Source organism: Cibotium barometz, chromosome 61 (assembly GCF_041138505.1).
Source record: "Cibotium barometz isolate CiBa-2024 chromosome 61, ASM4113850v1, whole genome shotgun sequence".
In the NCBI taxonomy this organism is placed as follows: domain Eukaryota; kingdom Viridiplantae; phylum Streptophyta; class Polypodiopsida; order Cyatheales; family Cibotiaceae; genus Cibotium; species Cibotium barometz.
Window position 1 is genome coordinate 17222799 of NC_141106.1, and position 24366 is coordinate 17247164.

General features: G+C 45.8%; 1 protein-coding gene across 2 annotated transcripts in view; it reads left to right on the top strand.

The window, feature by feature from the left end:
* The first annotated feature begins 1105 nt into the window (after nucleotides 1–1105).
* The window catches only part of LOC147604616 (trihelix transcription factor GT-1-like), a 36181-nt gene continuing 12920 nt past the window's right edge, over nucleotides 1106–24366 (top strand). The window contains exon 1 of one of the 2 annotated variants that reach the window (XM_086794608.1): nucleotides 1106–1933. In XM_086794608.1, coding sequence (XP_086650734.1) covers nucleotides 1483–1933 — 451 coding nt within the window. In that variant the 5' untranslated portion in view covers nucleotides 1106–1482. The remainder of the gene's footprint in view (nucleotides 1934–24366) is intronic. The other variant, XM_086794609.1, reaches the window with a different exon arrangement.

Genomic DNA, 24366 nt, shown 5'->3' on the forward strand with positions numbered 1-24366 from the left:
TTTGGAACATGGAATGTCTTTATTCTTTTGAACCAAGATTGTTGCTAGGGTTGTATGGACAAGACCTTTGGATAGAAAGATTTGGCATCCTTGGACTCTACAATCTGGGCCTGCAGATCATCGCTAGTCAGCTCCATGTTACTCTCATGTTTATGGCTCTGCAGATCATCGCTAGTCAGCTCCATGTTACTCTCATGTTTATGGACTACCGAGGGCTCTGGATAATATTGTCTCTTTGGATCCAAGATTTATAGGCCAATCGTGTCGCCTATACATACACCTTCCTTAGCTCACAGTAAGGTTTAAATTTCAACAATTTTTTCTATCCTAAATATTAAAGTCTTATAATCGTTAACATTAATTTTTTTGATATATTGGTTAGGTAGGTCCATGTGATGATTACGCGCCTCTAAGGCAAAGGCACCCGCTTGCTCGAAGACTCTTCTGAAGGTTCGCCACAACATTTCTCTTAACGAGATGAACAAAAGTAAAGAGTAATATATATGACTTATAAATTTATTTACGTGCAGGTCAATGATGATGGAGCTCTATGGAGTGTTTTGTGCTATTTAAGAACTTGACACTATTGGCATTTTAATGTGGCTCATGAGAGGAAGGATACTTTTGGTTACGAATTTTGGCCACACTTTTTTGGGATGATTTATTCAAGTAACCATAATTAGTGAGACAGAGAGATAGCAAATATGTGCCTATTGAGTACAAATTTTGTTGTGGAGGTTGTTCTTCATGGGCTTTAGATAAGAACGATACGGTATGGCTGAGATGGCACTTGTTGCCAGGTTTGTGCAAAGATGAGTAGTTGACAGAGGAAAACAAGTATTCTACTTATATAACGCCTCTCATTCAACAATGTTTGTGTATCTATGTAATTATGATGTAAGCATGTATGCGTTTTTACGCATGTAAGAATATCTCTCGCGATTGTCGGAGACGGGTCATGCCACTAGTCAAAAACAACAAGAGAATAAAAGATTCGCTATAAAAAAAGAAACAAAACAGGAAGATAAGAAAAGATTTGCTACCAAAAAAGACCGTTAACCAAAAACCTTAAATTTTTGTTAACTTCTTAAAGATGTGATGTTTTTTGAACACTTAACCATGGGCTTCTAACGATGGGCTGAGTGCGGTTAGGGTTTAACCTTGGGTGAACTTCCTCTTCTGCACAGAACTCCGAACTCCAGGCAACCTACGTAGTTTTGTTCGCTCTCACCGCCAAAGCACCCTAATCCACATTTCGAATCGGGCCACTCTCAGAGGAGAATTGCAGGCAAGTGGGCGTCAAAGACGCTTTTAATTCTCCTTGTATGTATATGCATTACACACACACACACACACACACACACACACACACACACACAGAGCTTTCATACTTGCAGCTTCTGCTAGAATTTCCCTTTTGCCACATGCATCCTGGCGGACCTCAGGCCTCCACCAGCAATCCTTGAGCGATACCCATTAGAGATGGAGGTTTTGGCCAATGGCATGGCCCCCCCATCACTGCACCTTCCTTCTCAGCAGCTCATCATGCACGAGAGCAGTGGGGAGGACCATGAAGCCAAGGCTCCCAAAAAGAGGGCAGAGACATGGGTCCAAGAAGAAATTAGGGCCCTAATTGCATTCAGATCAGAAGTCGATAACCACTTCAACACTTCTAAATCCAACAAGCATCTGTGGGACCAGATATCCATGAAGATGAGGGAAAGGGGCTTCGACCGTTCACCGGCCATGTGTACAGACAAATGGCGGAACCTCCTTAAGGATTACAAGAAAGTGAAGCATAATGACAGGGCTGGCTCGGCAAAGATGTCCTGCTACAAGGACTTGGAGGAGCTTCTTCGGCAACGGTCTAAGGTGGCAGCCCCCTACCGAAGCCCTGGGAAGCTGGAGCCATACATGCAATACTCTCCCAAAGGTACCCCATATGACAACATGGTATGCTAACAGGGATCAATTATTATTTTGTTTCATTAGCAAGCACACAAGTATTTGAAGGAAGTGATGCAAATGTGGCAAAAAACACCATGTAGTGTTCCTTCAAATCGCACATGCATTGCATCATGAAAAGGAGTGGAATGCATGGGCCTGCTGACAAGCATGTCGGTAGTCCTCGTTCTTATTGACAAGGTAGAACATTGTTGTTGTTAAAGCCCTGATCTGTTAATGTGCTGGTAGATCTATGGTCTGATCGTCAAGTTGATTTGAACTAGCATTTGCATCCAATCTCAAATTTGAAGTGAACTATGCCCCCTGTAGTGTTTGCTGTGTTTTTTTAGACATTATGCTTGTTTGTTATCATACAGCACCTTCGCTTTTGGACAAATCAGTCACAGGCCTCTGCACGCATGTGTTACATTGGCCATCATGGTGGCGCATATGAAGGAGGTGTTACAACCTCTTTCGAATCCTACCAAAGAGTGAACAAATCCACGGTTGTTTTTCAGCCCTTAGCAGATGCAACCAAGTACGTCAAGAAATCAGCCAACAAGCATAGCAGAGGTAGCTATCACTAATGACAGTTTCTGTAGTGGAACATCTTTTGGTATTGCTAAGTTGCCAAGTTGTGCAGCTTTTAGCCCCATGGGGCTATATATAAATACGACCCCTACCCCTTATTCATCATGATTCTCCATTCCAGCCCCCAGCCATCAGCAGAGCCCTCATCAAGAGCATGGGTCCTGCAGCAAAGTAGACTTAGGTGTCAGGGTCAGTCCCTTAACCCACTTGGAGAACAAGCATTTAGGTCATCTGAGGTTAGGGCATGAGAAGTCAGTCCTTATGGGTGTATACAGTAAGCATACGAAAGCATGTAGAAGTATAGGTACATGGGCCAGCCATAAGGCATGTTACATAGGCAATGTCACCTACTTGGACATTTCCTAGTATGAAAGAGGTCTCATGAACTCCACGATGTCTAAATATTTGGAAAGTACAAGCTTTGGGAATGGGGGATTATCCTCAAATACAAAGGATTACACTCCTAAAATCTAGGAGGGTTTACTATTTTTGGACAACCCCAAATGGAAATTTTGCTCACGTCATTACGTCCGGGGGGGGGGGGGGGGGGGACTTAAGCACCTTTGATAGAATGTCTATGAGTAGAAATATTTTTAGAGCTGAAGTTCATGGGGGGAACCATTTCTTAAATTGGGACATATGGTAGATAGTGGATCAAAGTGCGAGTGGGGGTTTGCAACCCCATCTGACGTCGGTACCTTAGCTCTACACTTGTCATCATAGCTTTTACTTCCCATTGAGAGTCCCAAATCTATAAATTGGATCCATCTCTTCATTTAGGGAGGCTCTCTTGCTGCACACTAGCCTCTACCATGTTGGTTGCCCACATTCTCGTCAACTACTACTTGTGGAGAGTTCCTACACTCCTTCACTCCCCTCAACAGAAGGCTTCTTTATTTCGTTAACCTCTTGATGGTTGCACTGTCACCATTTGGCCACCCGAATGGTTCACTCTTGCTTTCACACTGTACATATTGGATTGGTGTCCATGGCTTATGGAATGTGTCTATGCATGTGATTGACACGTGTCATGCTGTATAGTTGGATATGATATTGCGCTGGGACTTGATGTTATCATGACCGGAATATCTGGAGGACTTGGCTTTCCGCTGGGACTTGTGCCTTTGTGTACATGTCCGGAAACGCCTGGAGGATTGGCTTTCCACTGGGTCTGGTATTGCATATACTTGCCTGGAAACGCCTGGTCTTATATGGTTTCATGAACGGAAATTACTCATGCCAATGCTGCATTGCATAGCATCTTTATGTGCTTGTCTGCAAATGAAATTGCATGCTGTTTTCATGCCTGCATGACCTATGTGTAGTTCCGGGCTAGGGGACACCCGCCCGTGAACCGTGTGTGTGAAACTATCTGCTGACATGGTTGTGTGGCATGTGAACAAGTGGTAAGTATTACCCAATCTAGGCTCAAATAGCCCTTAGGACTTAGCCAATATTTATAAGTGAGTGCGTTCCCACTTCATTAAAGTTTGGACGCCCAAAAGTCACTTATAAATTATGATCGCTTCCAAGTTCACACTCACTGAAGTCCTGAGGCGGACAAGACTCAATATCCAGGACCTGATCCTCCCTTTCTACTCATAAATGAGCATCTCCCCATGTCCCTTCACCTAATTGGACCCCAATTCACTTACTTATTAAGAGAAAATTCGTGTTTTCTCTTCATGAGGATTTTTGGAGGCTGAAAACTCTGTTTTTCCACCATTTCTCTCCATTTCCAAGCTCTCCATAGCCATACCCAACTTGCTAGGGTGTTTTCCAAGCTTCCAAGAGTATTTCTAAGTGCTAATCACTCTCCTACTCACTCCCAATGACTGAAATTCAGCAAAACAGCTCTCATTTTTGCTGTAATTTCTGGTCTTTTTGCTGAAAACCCTAATTTCAACCTTCCTTTCTCAAATTGAACCATAGGGGAAGCTCTCCCAGGGTTCCCTTCATCCTCTTGAAGACTTTTGTCGCGAAGGATTGCGGCAAATCGAAGATATCAACACTTCTAAAGCTTCCAACGCGAAGGCTTCCGCTTGCAACAACTTCTATGAAGACTGGTAAGCTAATTGGACAATGTGTTGTCATTACTTATTTAGTAGAAGGGTAGGACTCCTTGTTTAGCCACCATGTGTAGTATTTCTCTTGTCCTATGTGCTCTTGAAGATGTTGCTACCTTGCTTGGTAGAACATAGAGCCAATGGTAGAGAATATAGGCATTGAAGTCGGGCCGGATATCAAGGCAGCTCCTTGGTGATCTACATCGACATACCATTGTTTTCTAAATGCTGAATTTCATATGCATTAGCATGGAGGATTTGGCAATAGATACCCGTGAAGCTATGTATTGAATTTCTCCAATAGTAATACAATTTACTCAAGGGAGGGGTCGGCTGTTCCGGCTCATTGTGTGTCTCTTGTCAATTCAGCAATTTACTTCTTGTATATGAGCAAGTGTCCTTCAAATCTTAGTGTATTTAACTGTATTGATTAGCATTGTGTTCAACCAAGTTACATGCACCGTCCCTGTACTTGCTGATTTATGTATTGTATGGGTTGAATGGAGGGTTGTACCTATTGTACCAGCCCATATTACATGTTGTTTCAGATTCTGTACCTATTGTAACAGCCCATGTTATTGTTGTACCGGCTGAATGGAGAGTTGTACCGGCTGAATGGAGAGTTATACCGGCTGAATTTTATGGTTGCCTCCTGTTGGGTTGTGTTATGGCATTTGTATATGGATAATCCAGCATCTCCTGTGGGGAGAGTAAGGTAAAATACTCCTAGGGGGGCATTTGTATATGGATAATCCGGCTTCTCCTGTGGGGAGAGTAAGGTAAAATACTCCTAGGGGGGGTGACCCATTCCGGCCTCTATGGAGTGTTAGCTGTGCACATCTCTCTTTTACAATTATGTGGATTAAGTGGCATATGTTTAAGGATGTGGCCAATTTCAGTGTTTAATTGCATTAATGGTCAAGTGTTTTGTGAAACTCCCTTTTGCCAGGCCCCGACCCACTCGGAGTTACATTTAATCACGTCCCATCAAGTGGGTGAGACAAGACAGTCTCAAAAATCCAATATAATTGTAAGACGTACCAAATAAATCAGCGAGACAAAATAGTCCCATAAGTCGAAATATCATAATTATGTCCTAAAATAAATGGACGAGACGAAATTAAATACTGTGAAATCACAGTTGTGGGCATCTAAACTGGACTCGGCCATTAGCACCAACCAGTAGCTTGAAAGTGTGTATAAGAACACCCACATTCATTGCCATTCTTCATCTCATTCAGCAGTAGAAAAGTGCAGAACATGTGTGCCTAAAGATTAGTCTTTTGCATGCATAATTCTCAGCCAAGCACCTAGTGCTTTAGTACCAAGGTCCAAAGCTGTGCTTTAGCATTTAGCCTTCAATAGTGCATCTCCCTCAACAGATTTGGGCGTGCATAAGGCTTTTTGAAGTGGCTTCAAAGTTGTCTTCAACCCACTTTATGTTTTTTTTTTTTGGGGAAAAAAGATCCTTCTATTATAGTTAACAAAAAAACTAGCCACGAAGGGCTAGATACAAACATGCCACCATGTATGGGGCGGGGATCACAAGATCAAGGGGTGGAGAAAGATGCACTTCTCCTCCGTTTGGCCGCTCTATGAGGAGAAAACTATCTCATACAGGGGGAGGGGGGCATAGTAACATGGGACGGGGAACGGGGAGGGGGAACGTAACAGGGAACGGGGATTCCTGGGAATCGGGACGGGGAACGGCATGGGACGGCATACAAAATATGCAATTTTAAGTAAGCACTCATTTAAGAAACTTAACAATACTAAAACAAAGTCACTTTACACTTCCAAAGCATCAATATTAAGTCATACTAGCAAAAAAATGGGTGTTACAAAAAAGGAGATCGGGCACCCAGGACCCAGTCGCCAAAGGCTAAAGCGAAAGACAAGGGCAAAGGCCTAGGCCCTAACCACGTAAGTGGCATACAAAAAAGAGACTATCACTAGAGTAGTACATATGTCAAAAAGCCTCAAGGGGCATGTGAAGTGCTGGCCTCACGATCATGGGTCCCTGCAATGCCTGCAGGCTCCATAGAGATGTCCTCCACTTGCTCCTCCAACTCCTCATCATCTTGAGACATCTCCCACTCGGTAAATGCATCAGCCTTTGCAGTTGCACTCTTGCAAAGCATTCGCAAGTTTGCACTCACAAAGACTAGATCATTTGCCCATTCCACCCCAAGATGGTTCCTCTTCTTCGATGCAATGTGACTGTATGAGCTCCAAAGTTGCTCTAGGCAAGAGGAACTCACTGCCTGGCTGAGAATGCGGATGGCTAGATACTGAAGCTCAGGTCCATCCGAACCAAAATCTTCCCACTACAAAGTAGCCCCAACTTTGAAGGGATCATCCTGTGCGGCTCCTATACCTGGACAACTGGTCACGGATTTTCCGCGTAACATTTGGATCAGGCACAAGTCGAGTCAAGACAAGTCTCCGTAGCTTGCTCACCTTTGCGTCACTTTCTTGCCCTTTACCCTGAAACTCAGGGTCCACCACATAGGCTGCTGCATGCAAAGGAGAGGAGTAGGAGTTCCACCTACGCACACACAGGGCACGGATCTCCTGGTACCTGTCCTCATCTGGCTCCAAATCCCTCAGCTTCTCTATCATGCTGTCCATAGCCTCATATACCTTGCCGATGCATGGCTTCATACCATCCACAAGCCTCATCAAGTGGACAATAGGTTGAACCATAGCATCAATGCGCTTCACTTTTTCCCAAAAATCAGGGCTCTCTGCTTTTTCCTTGCATAGAGCTCGTGTCTCAGTGGAAGCCAATGGTGAAGAAGTGAACTCGTCAGTAATGAACAACTATCTCAATGCACCACTACACTCTTTCAATCGGTGGAGCATCAAGAAGTTGTAGGCAAACCTCGTATCTGAGTATTTGAGGAGCTGACGTCTAGATTTTTTGGAGAATTCATGGTGTAGGAACTGATGGTTTGTGACAAATGTCACTATTTGGCTGCCCACTTGGATGATAGGCCAGATCCATGGCAAGTCCCCAATATCCTTCAAGAGATTATTTAAGCAATGTGCCATGCAAAATGACACGGTGATGTTGGGGTACATGCTCTCAATGATCGCTTCAGCTGCCCTGTTTGAAGCCTCCCCATCAGCAATAAAGCCCACAACTAGGTCTGGGCCAATGATCTCTATGCCACTAGCCCACTCTGCTGCTAGCACATCAGCACTCTTCTTGGTCCCAGAAGCATCATGTGAGGCGATGAAGTACATCTCACTGCGGGAATTTGCGACAAGGCCATGGATGGTCCTCTTCCGCCTATCTCTCCATCCATCGGGTATCAAGGACACTCCATTCCTTGCCCATTCTCGCTTCGTGTTTTCTGTTGCTTGCTCCACAAGCCTCTTCTCCTTCTCTAGCAATGTGGTGCGCAAGGACTCCGATGATGGGGGCGTATAGTTTGGACCATACTCCCCTATCTTCTTCACCATGACCTTGAAGTAGTCCGATCTATCCACAAAAAATGAATAATTTAATAACCGATCAACTTCAAAGTTCAAAGTTAAAGTAACTTGAATGATAGATCTTAAACTAGACATCTTAATTCTTGATTACCTGGCAGCATGGAAAGCAATGTTGTCATGAAAGAAGAAGCGGGCTATGGCCGTATCTACCTCTTCCTTCTTCTTGGGGTCCCAACTACCCTCAAGAGTACTTTGCCGGCGTGAGTGTGTGGATGCGGTCGGCATGGAGAAGGATGGTGTTGGGGCCCGTTCTTGTGGGGCGGGTGATGCGCCCACGGGTGCCGATGAAGTGGATGCACATGGGGATGCCGAACCTTGGGGTGGCCTCACTAGTGTTGTGGGATCCACGGCCACATGTGGCACTCTCCTCCTTGAAAGCAAGGCCTCATGTGCGGCAACACATTCAAGAAGCCTCCTTCTCGTCTCCGGTGTGACCTGATCACAAAATCGGACCTCATGACCGGGCTCATGCAAGAGGTGAGCTCCCACTTTATCCGCCCCACCTGTTCGCCTATATGGACATAGCTTGCAGGACCATGGGCGAGACCCTCCTCCACTTCCGGGATGATCGGAGTTGACCTCTTCCCACCAAGACCAACCTTCGGTCCTCCTTCCTCTATTCGTATTGGCGCCGCCGGAACGAGGTGCGGGCCATGGAGGCAAGTGCCAAGGAGGCTTGAGCAGTGGAGGTGAGTGTAGGAGAGAGATGTAGGAGAGGCTAAAGCAAGAGGAGGTGAGACCGTGAGTGTAGGAGAGAGATGTAGGAGAGCCTTGAGCCTTGAGCAATGGAGGTGAGAGTAGGAGAGGCTTGCCAATGGAGAGGGTAGAGCAAGAGGTGAGTGTAGGAGAGCAACAAGACTACAAGTGACAACTTGAAATTACAACTTACCCAAGGTCCCAATGCCACTTGAGCCTTGAGGCTTGAGGAGAGCTAGAGCCTTGCCGGGTTGCCCAATGTCCACTTGAGTCTTGAGCCTTGAAAGTTGAGGAGTGTTGAGCCAATGAGCTTTCCACTTGAGCCTTGAAAGTTGAGGAGCGTTGAGGCTTGAGCTTGAGCCTTGCTTGAGCCTTGCTTGAGCCTTGCTTGAGCCTTGCTTGAGCCTGCCAATGGGGGCTCTTCTTATACCCATGGGCCAAGTGGGGAGGGCTGCTCAACGGCTAGGCACCCAATGGCTACAGGGCGCCCAACGGTTATAGGGCGCAACGGCCGACTGCGCAACGGTCCGCTGACCGTCCCGTTCAACTCCGTCCCACACAAACAACCGCCCCGCTGTCCCGGAATCGCCGTCCCCTTGTTGTAGCGTGGGCTCACACGTCCCCTGGCCGTCCCCTGTCCGGTTCCGTTCCCGCGCGTTATTGGACGGCGTTCCCCCGTCTCAGGGGTCCGTCCCCCACGTCTCCTGTGACTATGGAGGGGGGGTAGTAACCACACAGGTGGTCTGTAATATCCACTTTATGGTTTAGCGGGACGTCCTGTCTATGTTGTCCTTGCGTTTGGCAGTCTCTGTCAGTCATATTGAGTAAGTTCTCTGCATTGTAACAAAGTAATAAAGCAAATACTCCTGCTTATGGGAGAGGGCCTTTAAATGGGTAAATTGGGACCCAGTTTGGTGTCATCTCTACTCTCTCTCTCTCTCTCTCTCTCTCTCTCTCTCTCTCTTTTGCTCTACCTCTTGTGTATAAAGATAAAAGTGGATTGCTTCATGCTCACTAACATAAAGGTATAAGGGTGGTCTTGCTATGTGTTACACGATCAAACCAGTTGCATGCTACAGAAAATAACTTCCTTATAACAAAAGTGTCCGATACATATTGCGTGGCATATCTAATACCATGTCCTAAAAACTTATTTACAAAAGAAGAGTATACATGTTGATACTAAGCAAAATGTGTAGAAGACTAATCATGGCTTATATCGGATATGACCACATTCCTCTTCTCTGGGCATTTAGTAGCGACATGATCTTTGCTTCCACATTTAAAACACTGTGCTTCACGCCTGTAGTCCTCTGTTTGTTGTTTGGACAGCCTGTTTCTAGGATATTTGCCCCCCCCTTCCCGGGGGTTGCTTAAGCACCTTTGATAGAATGTTTGCGAGTAGAAATATTTTTAGAGTTGAAGTTTATGGGGGGAACCATTTCTTAAATTGGAACATGTGGCAGATAGTGGATCAAAGTGTGAGTGGGGGTTTGCAGCCCCATCGGACGCTGGCACCTTAGCTCTACACTTGTCATCATAGCTTTTACTTGCCATTGAGAGTCCCAAATCTATAAATTGGATCCATCTCTTCATTTAGGGAGGCTCTCTTGCTGCACACTAGTCTCTACCATGTTGGTTGCCCACATTCTCGTCAACTACTACTTGTGGAGAGTTCCTACACTCCTTCATTCCCCTCAACAGAAGGTTTCTTTGTTTCTTTAACCTCTTGATGGATGCACCGTCCTTGTACCTGCTGATTTATGTATTGTACGGGTTGAATGGAGGGTTGTATTTGGCTGATTTGAGGGTTGTACCTATTGTACGAGCCCATAAACTTGCTATATTGGTTGAATGGAGGGCTATACCTGTTGTTTCAGATTCTGTACCTATTGTACCAGCCCATGTTATTGTTGTACCGGCTGAATGGAGAGCTATACTGGCTGAATTTTATGGTTGCCTCGTTTGTGTTATGGCATTTGTATATGGATAATCCGGCATCTCCCGTGGGGAGAGTAAGGTCCTCAAAGCTTGTACATGATATTTTCTCCTTGGGTAATAAAATACTCCTAGGGGGGGTGACCCATTCCGGCCTCTATGCGGTGTGAGCTGTGCACATTTCTCTTTTACAATTCTATGGATTAAGTAGCATATGTTTAAGGATGTGGCCAATTTCAGTGTTTAATTGCATTAATGGTCAAGTGTTTTGTGAAACCCCCTTCTACCAGCCCACTTGGAGTTACATTTAATCATGTTCCATCAAGTGGGTGAGATGAGACAGTCTCAAAAATCCAATATAATTGTAAGACGTACCAAATAAGTCTGCGAGACAAAACAGTCCCATAAGTCCAAATATCCTAAAATAAATGGGCGAGACAAAATTAAATACTGTGAAATCACAGTCGTGGGCATCTAAACTGGACTCGGCCATTAGCACCGACTAGTAGCCTGAAAGTGTATATAAGAACCCCCACATTCATTGCCATTCTTCATCTCATTTAGCAGTAGAAAAGTGTAGAACATGTGTGCCTATAAAGATTAGTCTTTTGCATGCATAATTCTCAGCCAAGCACCTAGTGCTTTAGTACCAAGGTCCAAAGTTGTGCTTTAGCATTTAGCCTTCAGTAGTGCATCTTCCTCAATAGATTTGGCTTTTCGAAGTGGCTTCAAAGTTGTCTTCAACCCACTTTATGTTTTTTTTTTTAATGGAAAAAAGATCCTTCTATTAGTTAACAAAAAACTAGACACGAAGGGCTAAATACAACCATGAAGGGCTAGATACAATCACGCCACCATGTATGGGGTGGGGATCAGAGGATCAAGGGGTGGAGAAAGATGCACTTCTCCTCCGGTTGGCTGCCCTATGAGGAGAAAACTATCTCATACAGGGGGAGGGGGGGAAATAACCACACAGGTGGTCTGTAATACCCACTTTATGGTTTAGTGGGACGTCCTGTCTATGTTGTCCTTGCGTTTGGTAGTCTTCGTCTGTCATACTGAGTAAGTTCTCTGCATTGTAACAAAGTAATAAAGGAATTACTCCTACTTGTGGGAGAGGGCCTTTAAATGGTTAAATTGGAACCCAGTTTGGTGTCATCTCTCTCTCTCTCTCTCTCTCTCTCTCTCTCTCTCTCTTTTGCTCTACCTCTTGTGTATAAAGATAAAAGTGGATTGCTTCATGCTCACTAACATAAAGGTATAAAGGTGGTCTTGCTGTGCATTACACGATCAAACCAGTTGCATGTTACAGAAAATAACTTCCTCATAACAAAAGTGTCCGATACATATTGCTTGGCATATCTAATACCATATCCTAAAAACTTATTTACAAAAGAACAGTATACATGTTGATACTAAGCAAAATGTGTAGAAGACTAATCATGGCAGACCACATTCCTCTTCTCTGGGCATTTAGTAGCTACATGATCTTTGCTTCCACATTTAAAACACTTTGCTTCACACCTATAGTCCTCTATTTGTTGTTTGGACAGCCTATTTCTAGGATATTTTCCCCCCCTTCCCGAGGCTTAGTAGTCGAGTCATCCTCTTCATCTCTGGCATCCTCGGGTTCATTCTTGAGTGATTGCCCACCCTTTTTCCGGTCATGACCTGATTATATTTGCCTTTGTTTTGCCTTGCAAGCGACCTTTTTGAGGGCTACTTTATATGCAAGTTCTCGGCAATCATAGCCAAATGTGTAAGTTGCTGAATGGTGTGGTTTGGATACACCTCCAAACTATGTTGAATGATGTTATGTAATTGTTTTAGATTTAGGTTTAGCAATGAAGCATAAAATGCAGAGTGAACTAGGAGAATGAGAGTGAGCATGCATGATGCACACATAATAATGAGATTAGGTAGAAAGTACAAAATCTGACCTTTAAAGGTCGCTTACACACCATAAGGTTGTGTTCACACACGAGGAAAAAAACCCTTTGATATACAAAGGTAAAAAGTGCTCCGTGTGAGAATTATTACTCCTAGTTCAACATGGCACACTTATCTTATTCACTCATAAGAGTGTTCACACATACTAGCACAATAACCGATACACAAACAAGGGTTCACACATGAGGACACACATACTAGCACAATAACCCTTTTAGGGGCTGTCCACACGCACATACGGATACACAAACAGGGCTTCACACATAAGGGGACACACACACGAGACTCTGAATCCCAACAAACTCCCCATTCGGAGTGAAGGTGGAGATGCTTGAGAAGACCCTCAGTAGCCATGGTGATTTGGGCTCACACATGATACAAAAGAACAGTGTGCCAACACCTGAAACCCTCTTGTTAGGCCCGATAGAAGAGCTTGACCACACATGGCAGCCTACATCAGCTTACCAATCTAAGCAAGGTATGACATGGAAAGATGGAGCCTTTTCAGCTTCATCTCGAGCTTCTTTCTTCTTGTTGGCGAGCCGCTTCTGACACTCATTGATGTAGTGTCTAGCCTTGTGGCAATAATGACATTTCCCTTTCTTCTTCTTGGATGTATCACCTTGTAATCCTGGATCCACCTTACGTTTAGAGAGAAAAATGTGTTCTTCCCCCCTATAATGTTTGTTCTTCCTTATCTGCTCCTCTTGAAGAAATAATTCAATCAACTCATCAAAAGATAAAGTGTTTACACCACCTCTCATGGACAAGTTGATGGATGCGTGAAAACTGAGATAGGAGTCTGGCAAGGAGTTGAGGGTAGTGGTTACGAACTGCTTAATGTTTTCATTAATGTTGAGGAGCTGTTCTTTGAGATCCTTCACCTTTGTTAGGTGATCTGCCATTGAATCTCCCTCATTCATCTTGAGGTTATCCAACTCCTTGTTGGATTATATCATCTCCAGAGGGTCTACATCACCTTTTTCATGCTTGTATTGGCCATTTATGAGGCCCTGCATTGGCATATCTTAGCAGAGATTATTCAGTATTTTTTCTACCATTTTTTGGTATTTTTAGGCATTTTATGTAGCATTTTATGCTCTTGCCATGCTGTTGGCCTGCTACAGCTGGCCGACCAGCATATTGGGGGAATATATAAGGGCTGGCTCCCTTTCCCCCAATTCATCTCATTTTTCAGTATTCAATTGAGGTCATTAGCAGCTGCTATTGCTTCTCACCATTGTACAGCACCTACGGGCTTCCCTCATGCTCAGATTTCAGCAACAATAAACATCAGTTTCCAGCATTTACAGGTCTTGTACCTTGGCCTACATGTGTGTTTTATATTTGCTTCACTTTCTTTCACTGCCGCTTTAAGAAAAGAACTCTGCCTGCATTACGAGTTTGGTACATGGCTTCAAGGACCTCCCATGCGGCTTTGGATGTCCTGCATGATAGGATGTGGTATGACGGTTCTTTTTACCGAAAGGGCAATTACTGACATGGCTTTGGCATCACAAGAATCCCACCTTTTTTGATCTAGAGTAGGTGCCTGTCGATCGGCTGTTGCAACCACTTGAGCAACAGTCCTAGGGTTTGCGGGTGGTTCTGCTGAAGGAGGATGAGTTTCATCACTAGAGATGATTTCCCATAACCCCTTGGCTACCAAATTGCTTTTGATCATAAAGCTTCACAAAGAATAGTTTGACACATCCAGTCTATCTTTTGTGGAAAGAAAGCCCAACACATCTTGACCTCTTTGTGCCATAATCCCCACACAACTTGATCTCTCACACATTGGGAAAATGACAAAACTAGAGAGCTTTCCCCTTGACCAGAGAACTTTTAGAAGTCGTCTCCTGTCTATACATATACACCAGGGCCTCTGTTGTGGGTGTGCCCGCCCGTATTAGGTTTTTTCTCATTTTTCCCCACTCTCCGTATTTTTCCCTATTTTTTCCATGGCTTGGGAGGCTGCCCTGTGATGGCAGGAGGACCCAATTGCTGGCCAACTGCATCAGTTTGCATGTGTCCACACTCTGGGAGGTGGCCGACTGATTTGCATGTGTCCACACTCTGGGAGGTGGCCGACTGATTTGCATGAGTCGTGGACTTCACAGATGCTGGCTGACACCTTTCTGCTGGCCGATTGTACACATCTGTAGGTCGTGGCCTTTTGGTGTCCTGTCGGCTGTCCTTGATGCGGGCTGACTGCATGTTTGGGGCCATATAAAATGGCCCCATTCCCCATGCCATTGTATCATGTTTTTCGGGATTTTCTTGTGTATATAGAGTAGAGTTACACGCCTCTCTCTCTCTCTCTCTCTCTCTCCATTGCTGTATTTTTTTCTACACTGGCGTGTTCTCAGATTTTGTCTTCATCTCCGTTGCATATTCTGACATGGTATCAGAGCCCTAGGCTCTTGATAGTTCTTGGGAATTGTGTGAGCAAGAGGGGGGCTGTTGCGTTGCTGATTGGTGGACTGTTTTGGACTATTCGGGAAGAGGAGAAGCAAGAGGAAGGCGGGCTGATTTGCTGGACAGCCACTTGCAGGTTAAGTTCTTCTTTGTTCCCACCCACCCACCCTTTTCAGTTACATCCCCGCAATGGCAGATCTGCTTGAGATTGGCTGAGAGACATGTGAAGATCCCGACACTCCCCACGTTCCCAGTGGACTGTCAGTTGGATGGGAATAACTACGGCATATGGAAGGTTATGATGGAATCTGTTCTGGAGTCATACGACCTTGCTGATTTCATCGTTGTTGGGGTTCCACGGCCGGAGATAGAGGAAGGGGAGTTACCGTCGATTCGGAAGAACCGGGAGACACAAGCACAGTTGTGGGATCGTGTCAATGCCAGGGGCCGTTCATTCATCTTCCTCAACCGCACACCGCAGGTAATCAATCATATAAGGCATATGACACTGGCCAGAGGTGTATGGCAGCATTTGGCTTCTCTTTATAATAGGGTATCGCCCATGAGGATTTCCTTGGAAGTACAGATGCGGGTTATGAACCCTGCAAAGTCATCGACGATGCGGGAGCACATTAACAAGCTACAGGCTCTTCAACAGGAAGTTCTTCAGGCTGGGAAGGAGATATCATCGGAGGACATGGCCATAACGTTGCTGTCGCATTTGCCCTCTCAGTACTCAGCATTCTACTCGTCTTTGATTAGCAATGGCAAGCTCAGCACCATCACGTGGGAGGAGCTTGTGCCCATGGTCTTGGATCAGGAGGAAAGATTCTCGAACCCTCCACAAGGTGGAGGTTCGGAGGCCTTAACTGGCCAACGGTCAAAAGGCCGTAACAAGGGCAAAGGGAAGGCTTCACCGGAGAAGTCATCTGAGAAGAAGTCTGACGCTGACCGCGAGAAACTGAAAGCAGAGAGGACCTGTAATGATTGTGGCGAGAAAGGCCACTATTGGAGGCAGTGTCCCAAGCGGAACACCAAGAAGGGTGAAGAATCCTCGGCAGCAATCGTGAAGACTCCAGCATTTGTGTACCTGGAGGTGATGGACATCGATGTTTCATTTTCTTCGGGCAAGGAGGAGGTTGAAGGACTCGCTGCTACGGATACTCAGGAGTGGATTCTAGATAGTGGTGCTTCCAGGCACATGACTCCTTCCCGTTCAGATTTACAGGATCTCTGTAGGTATTCTGGTCACATTCTTATTGGGGATACATCCACTATCCCAGTTCACAGTGAGGATAGGTTGGAGATAGTTCCCGATGGCAAAGGGGGGAAGCATTCTTCCTAGGTGTTGTATGTTCCGTCACTTGGTTTTCATCTGTTGTCAGTGCATCAGGTTTGCAAGACTGGCGTACGGGTGGAGTTTAATGAGCATTTTGTTGCTCTCCGGGACAAAGCAACAGGCCAGGTAGTTTGGGAAGGCGGAGTGGAGAATGGAGTTTACAAACTTTCAACACTCTCTCTCCCAGGTCCTCAGTTTTGTGATGAGTGGCAGTTTGGTAATGGCCACTTAAGTGTGGATACGTTGCAGGTGCAGGCTTTCCGGGACCTGATGGAGGATAGCTTGCCAGTTGATGGTAGCAGTTGGCAGGAACTTTCCAGTACAGATGTTGGTAGTTCTTGTGTTCGTCAGTCGAGAGGAAACTTTACAGGTAACTTATGCTCTGATGTCTCGTAGTATTCGGGACAAAGAAACTCCTGTAGATGAGGAAGTTCTTTCCACGAGGACCTCTTGGAAAGCCAGGCAGGTGATAGTTGCTTACTTGCAGAAGGAGGTAGATGTTCAAAATTATGTCTGCTCCTACAAGAGGGGCAACCATAAAATCACACACAAATTCTATGCCCTGAATAACCAATTTAGCACCTAGAGCTTCATACTTGACGCTCGTTGTCATGCCTTTGCTAAAACCCTCAACTTGTTTGTCCACTGAAGTTTGGACGAAACGGGCACGCCGAGCGGCTTGTTCCATGACCACATCCTCCGTGTGCTGCCGCTGTCAAACAAGACAACGACTCTCTAGCCACCTATGTAGCCAAAGGTCTTGAGCAATTCATTGCGCTCATACTCCTGGTCATGGGCACCTTTCTACTTATCTTCGAGCTCCCGGCTAATGATTGTTCCAACTGAAGCATTGGGATTTGAAGAACTAGGGGCAGCAACTGGGGTCTGTGTGGGAGCTGGGCTCGCCACGGAAGCTGTTGAGGCTGTGGCGTGGTCTTTGGAGCGGTAGTCTTCTTAGGACACTCCCGAGAAGTATGTCCTTTTGTATGACATAAGAAACACCTACCCTCCTTCTTTGTAACATGCGGAAGCTTTGGGGAACATCGGTAACTTCAATGCTCAGAAATCAGCACACTTGTCGCAATGAAATTAATGCACAAAACTGAATATAGATGTGTAGAAAATAGAGAGAGAGAGAGGGAGAAGAGGTCACAGTATTGGGTCCCGAATACCCTTTGTAGGGCCCCCACCACGAATGGTGTATTTGCTTTTATTAGAATGATGTGAAATACTGAAAATAAAAGACTGACTGAACCTTCTTGGCTGAGATGAATCTCTACCCTTGACCTTCAATCCTTCACCCCTTCTACGTTAGCTTGATCTAGGCTGTCCTGGCCCTTGCTTCAGCTTCAGCACTTGGCAAAAGATGAGATGAATGAACTGAACTGAGGCATGGGTATTTATACCCCTCTAGACAGCCAGTTGGCTGGTTAACAGCAGTCGGCTGTCTCAAATCTGTCCTACGACTGAATAAATACATTCAAAAGTATAATAAATGCTACGCAATACTCCACACTAGGCTGGGCACTTATGCGCAAGATCAAATGGCTGCTGGGCACTTAGGCGCATGGAAAAAGGGGCTGGGCACTGTGCGCCTGCTGTACTGGAGGCTGGGCAGCCTGTATGGGCTGCCCCACACTTGCCCTACAACCCTCCTAGGGCTGGATAACCAGTCGGCTACCCATGCCAAGCCCCTAGGGCTGTCTGTAGCCCTCCCATGACCTACCCATGGCTGGTGGGTACAGGCAGGGCCTTCTTGGCCCTTATGGGGATTGTCTTAAGCTTTCCCCATGCCCACAAGAGTTCCTGGGGTAGCCCTATGGGCTGGCCCCTTTTCCTAAATGCAAACCCTAACTGTCTACACACAGTGTTCTGGCATCCGGTATCATACCAGATACACAGAGCCACTAACATCATTCCAGAGGGAGACTCATAGCGCGGACTTGCACTGTTTTATGTGCAGGACAATGCACACCTGACCTTGGACTCGTATGCAAGACAATGCACACGTGACCTTGGACGACTTGGATGGAACCTTGGCTGACTCGTTCTGGACTGGCCTCACATGGGACCAGTTTACCATCCTAGGTCCTGCACCTTCTGTACAGATATGTCTATGGCATCCAAGTGCAGGATGCACGTGACATCCCCTTCTGCTTAACTTGATGGAAGCTGCATAGCCTCCAAATAATCCGTCAATAACGCCGGATAGTCGTCGAAAAACTCTTTGTCAAGCCATACCGCTTCTTGGGTCCCTCGGTCTAGAAACTTCGTGAGGAACTATCTTTGCCTTCGGCCTGAGCCATGCTTGAAACGGTGCAAAAGGATCTGTTATGGAACCATAACTTCAGCTTCATCAATAATATCTGGTTCCGCCTCGTCTTTAACTTCTGAAGGGATCGGACGTGCATATGGCTTTAACCAACTGACGTGAAACACATCATGCATAGTCCAACTCGGAGGTAGCTTCAACTGCATTGACACCTCATTAATCTTTTTCTGGATGGGAAAAGGTCCGAAGCTCCTGAAAGACAACTTTGGGCATTGCTTGCCTACTTGCTTCAACCTTTGCTTCATAATCCGAAAATAAACCCAATTCCCTTCCGAAAACTTCATATCCCTTCAGTCTTTATTAGCCTGTCGAGTGTAGGCGTCTTGCGCTTTAGCCAACCTGTCTTTTACTGACTCTAAATCTCATGGTAAGACTCCGTCACTCTGTTTGCTTCAGGTACTGAAGACGAGGTCCTGGTCAAAAATGACCGGAATGGTCTCCCAAACGCTGCCTCATAGGGAGTCTTGCCAATAGCTGAAGAAAAAGAATCATTCAAAACAGCTTGAACTAAAGGCAAAAATGATTCCCACTTACCTTGCTGATCATGGACATAACACCTCAGCACATCAAAGGCCAATTGGTTGTAAATCTCTGTCTGGCCGTCCGTGTCACCAATTGGCCGACCATTTGGTCCATTCCTACTTTTTGCGTCTCGTTCACTTGAGGCCAGGCCGGTGTCTCATGTGCAGAGGCCAGTATTTTGCTGACATGGACGGGAGCCAGACTGGTGCCACCCGTGTGTTAGCAGGATGGTGTCGTATGGACGGGAGCCAGATCAGTGCCACCCGTGTATGACCTGGACTGTGTTCGATCCATGGGACTGTCACGCCATGGAAGAGCCAGTATTCGTGCCGTGTTTTACCTATGGGACTGTCACACCTAGGGAAACTCGTGCCTGGAACTGTGTCTTACCTATGGGACTGTCACTCCATAGGAAGACCAGGATTTTATGTTTTTATGTCGTGCCAGTTTTGTGCCGACAGATATTTTGTACATGTTCCATGAACGGGAGATATGTCCATGTTACTATTTGCACATGCACACATATTTGTATGCTTGAAACTGTTTGCGCATGACATGTATTCGTGTGTTTGCCTGCTTGACGTGTTACTTACTGAGCGGGGACGCCTGCCAGTGAGTCGTGAAGTCTGCTCTCTATTCTGACGAGTTTCAGTGCATGTGAACAGGTGGTAAGTATATGGTACATGTTGTTTAATGTTATTAAATTCTAACCCTTTGATTTATAAGGTTAGGGGTTCACACTTATTTAAAAGTGGGCACCCCCTTTGGGCACCCACTTTGGGGCCAAGGTGGGGAGCCTCACTTTTAAGTGAGTGTGGGGGTGGGCATGGTCACCAACCCCCACTCATCCCCCGCATGCATGCGTGGGTAGCTCTAAGGTTAACTTCACTTGAATTTTAATTAAAAGAAATCTCTCTCTCAAGCGTGGGGACCCATCGCTTCCTTCAGGCGTTTATTTCACCAACCTGCGCTTCCTCTCTTGGAGGCGATTGTGGACTGGCTGCAGCCAAGCATGCTCTCAGGCGGCTGCTGCTGAATCCATATGTGCTTCTGCCCCTCTACAGGCGACTGAACATTGCTGTGGGTGGCTGCGTTGAAAACTGCAGAGGACTGATTATGCTGCTACTGCCTGCGCCAAACACTCTACAGGCGGTTGACCCTACTGCTGGCAGCGCCTGACTTCTTTACAGGCGACCCTCTACTGCAGGCTACGCTGCTGCTCTTCACAGGCGGCTGACCATCTCTGCTGGCGACTGCACCATAGGCTGTCGGCTGCCTGTATGTTTTATCTCTAGCAAGGCTACGTTGCCTCTCAGGCTGCAGGTGACTGTATGCCTCCATCTCCTCCATCAGGCTGCCTTTCCTCCACTGCAGTCAGCAAGGCAATTCTCTCCTAAGGCGGCTACTCCAACTTCTTTTTGGGCAAGAGGTTGTGTCTTCTTTCATAGGCGGTTGCTCCCTCTTCCTCAGGAGGCTATATCTTTCTACAGGCCACTACTCCCCTCGACGTGCTGTTGCATCTTGGTGTTCGTCGCTAGTAACTGCACACATGAGTATTGGTTTTCCTATCAACCATCCACAAGTAAGTGATTTTCAGATTTGAGTAAAGTATTATATGTTTAAATCTGGTAAAAGATTCGTCCCGCTCGGCCTACACCCGTTCGGTGCCGGGTTGTCCAAGCTATATGGGCGAACCTCGGTCCAAAGGTGCTGAGATCGGGAGAGCCAGGCGTTAGTACGAGAGCGCCTGTCTGTGCGTGGTCTCGGAACACCAGTGTGGTGCTCTCCGCGGAGTCCAGTGAAAGCACAGGACCGTAGCGATTGGACCACACCAGTGGTCGATCTGCTTCGAGCTTCTACATCGAAATTCGAGCTATTTGTTTGGTACTGTTTTCATATGTACATGGACATTATCTGGTTCTCAGAACCCATGGAGCATTGTATTCATTAAATACTCCCAATAAATATATCATATATTGAGGGGGGGGTCGGCCCGTTCCGGCCCCAGTGCTGGTGTCCATTTTCCATTTCATTTCATTTAAATTTCAAGTTGTTTTAAGTTGTCCATTTCATATTTGTGGTTTTAAAGTTGTGCTATTAAGCGTGTGGATGTCCAACGGAGTCTTTCCCACTTGACGGGATCGGTTTCATTGGTATCAGAGCACGGTTGTTTCCCTCTTCCTAGTGGGGAAACGAACCTGTGTACTGGACATCCCGCTTTTAGCAAACTTTGAACACAATGGACAGCCAAGGCAACCCTTTGGAAGTACCAAATTCGAGGGGTCCCTCTAGTGCCTCTCGTGGGTCTGATGCCCTGCGTGGTAGGCACAAGCCCCTTGAAAGGGTTCTTGATAGTGAATCCAAAGGTCAACTGTCTCCAGGAAAGACAGTTATGCTTGAACAAGACCCTGATGCTATGAGAACTGAAATGGAACATATGAGAAAACTTTTGCAGGCTCAAGAGCAAGAATTGAAGTTTTTGCATGAAGATCCACATCTGCAAAGTGCTATTGAAGCCAGGAAGGCTGATGCTATGGTTGATGTAACCTTTGAATCAATGGCTCGTGAAGTAGGCAAGAAACCAAGGGAGTTGGCACTTGCCTATCTCCTTCGCAAAGGTGATATCAAAGAGGGGGATGACGGAGAGCTGATTTTCAGAAATCCACCTCGTTTGAAGCATGGAGATCCCGCATCCCAGAGGCTGAAATCTTTTATGCAAAAGGAAGAGGTGACTGTCACCTCTCGTCATGCATCCTCTCCACAAGGCACTAAGCCTGACAGATTTATGTATGCCAGTGCTTATGGAGGGCACGAAAGTCACATGCATGCAAAATATGTATCTCATGGTGACAGGTCTGCTTCCAGAAAAATTTTGCCTTCTGAGTTGTCTCATGGAGAGACCATGCCATATGCAGGTAAGTCACATGCATCTGAGCTTCGAGTTCGTGGAGCACATGCCACCGTGCCCCATGAAGCTTCTTTGACGGCCCATGGAGCCCATGCAGACAGGGCTACCCCGTTGGATAAGGGGAAAAGAAAAAGAGAGGACCATGAGCCTCATGCCAGGAAGCTCAAGGAGTTCAAAGCAGGTGATAAATCTGTTAAATTTGATGTCTTTCATGGTGAACATGATGCTTCTAAGGTGTTAGCGTTTGTGGCACAGTTCGACATTGCTTTTAGCGATGAGGACTTTACAGAAAAGTCGAAGGTGCGCCATGCTAGCATGTTTCTGAAAGGCACTGCTGCCCATTGGTGGATCACCGAAAAGATCACCAAGGATCCCATCTCTACTTGGAAGGAATTCAAAGATAGATTTTATGCTCAGTTCTTGCCACCCAATGCAGAGCAAACTCTCACTCAAAAGTGGGACAGGCTGGAACAAAAAGATAATGAGAGTGTGCAACAGTATGTGAACAAATTTTGGAAAGTGTTGCTGGAAGTGACTCCCTTCATGCTAATCTCTGAGGAGGAAAGAAAGAGGAAGTTTCGTTCTGGATTGCAACCTGCATATAGATCGGGTATTGAATTGCACCCAAAACATACGTTGCAGCAACTCACAGCTTCTGCCCTTGCTACAGAGCAATTGGTGCTCAAGATCAAGCAAGATCAAGGAGGTTCTAAGGGGAAGGACAAGGCTGTCCCAAATCAGCAAAAGGGTGGACAGCCACCTAAAAAGAACTTCCGGGAGCCTTACAAGGGTGGTAAAGCTGAAAATAAAGAACAGGGTCCAAGAAAGAACAAATTTGGATTAACTCCGGAGCAAAGAGAGCAATATGCTAAGGATGGAAAATGCTTTTCTTGTGGTAGCAAAGACCACATGTTTCGGCAATGCCCAGATCGTAAACCAAAGCACGAGGACAAGCACACCAAAGCAAATGTTCATGCAGTTCCTGATGTGCAAGGTAATACAGGTCATGATGCTAAAGAGAGAATGGTTTGCAAGGCTTGGGGGCAAATCAAGGATCAGCCCGCATTATTCATGTTTGATGACTGTGCAACTGACAATTTCATCTCTATGCAAATGGCAGCTGCATTGGGTATTGAGGTTGAAAACATGGGACCTCAAATTGAAGCTGAAGCTGCATTTATTGGCAAAGAGGTGCAGGTTACCCCTTTGATTGGGAAGTTGCGTATCCATATACAGGGCTATCTTGATAATGAGCATTTCTTAGTTGCTCCTCTGAATGGATGTGATGTATTGTTGGGCAAGCCGTGGCATCATAGGCTTGAGCCCCGCAAAGACTACAAGTCCAATATGATTTCCTTTATGCATAAAGGCCGCATGCACTTTATTGATGCTGGCAAAGAAGGGGATTCCATCCCAGTTGTATCACACATCCAAATTAATAAAGCAATGAAAACGAGTCTTTCAGCGTACTTGGTTTTTGTGCATGATAGTCTTGTGCCAAATCATCAAAATGTGGATGCTATGTCTAATGATAGGCTGAATTTTCTCAATGCATTCAAAGACTGTTTTGCTGACTCGTTGCCAGGTGAATTACCTCCCCAAAGGCCCGAAGATCACCGTATAGATCTTGTGCCAGGTAGTTCTCCTCCTAACAAACCCGCATACCGAGTGAGTGCCGCACAACAAGAAGAAATTATGAAGCAGGTAAACGAGCTTTTAGAGAAAGGTTTGGTTCAGCCCAGTTCCTCACCTTACTGCTCTCCTGTGCTTCTAGTTCAAAAGAAGGACGGATCATTCCGTATGTGTGTAGACTATAGAGCTTTGAACAAGCTTACCATCAAGAACAGATTTCCTATTCCACGTATTGATGATATCTTGGATAAGCTTGATGGTTCAGCTTGCTTTAGCAGACTTGATTTAAAGAGTGGTTATCACCAGATTCGTGTGGTGTCCCAAGATGTCCATAAGACTGCATTCAGGACAGCCTTCGGATTATATGAATTCTTGGTAATGCCTTTTGGTCTCACCAATGCTCCTGCTACTTTTAATCGTATGATGGATAGGATATTCCGATCCCATCGCAAGTTTATAGGAGTCTTCTTTGATGATATCTTGGTTTTCTCCAAGAATGAGCAGGAACACAGAACTCATTTGGTCACAG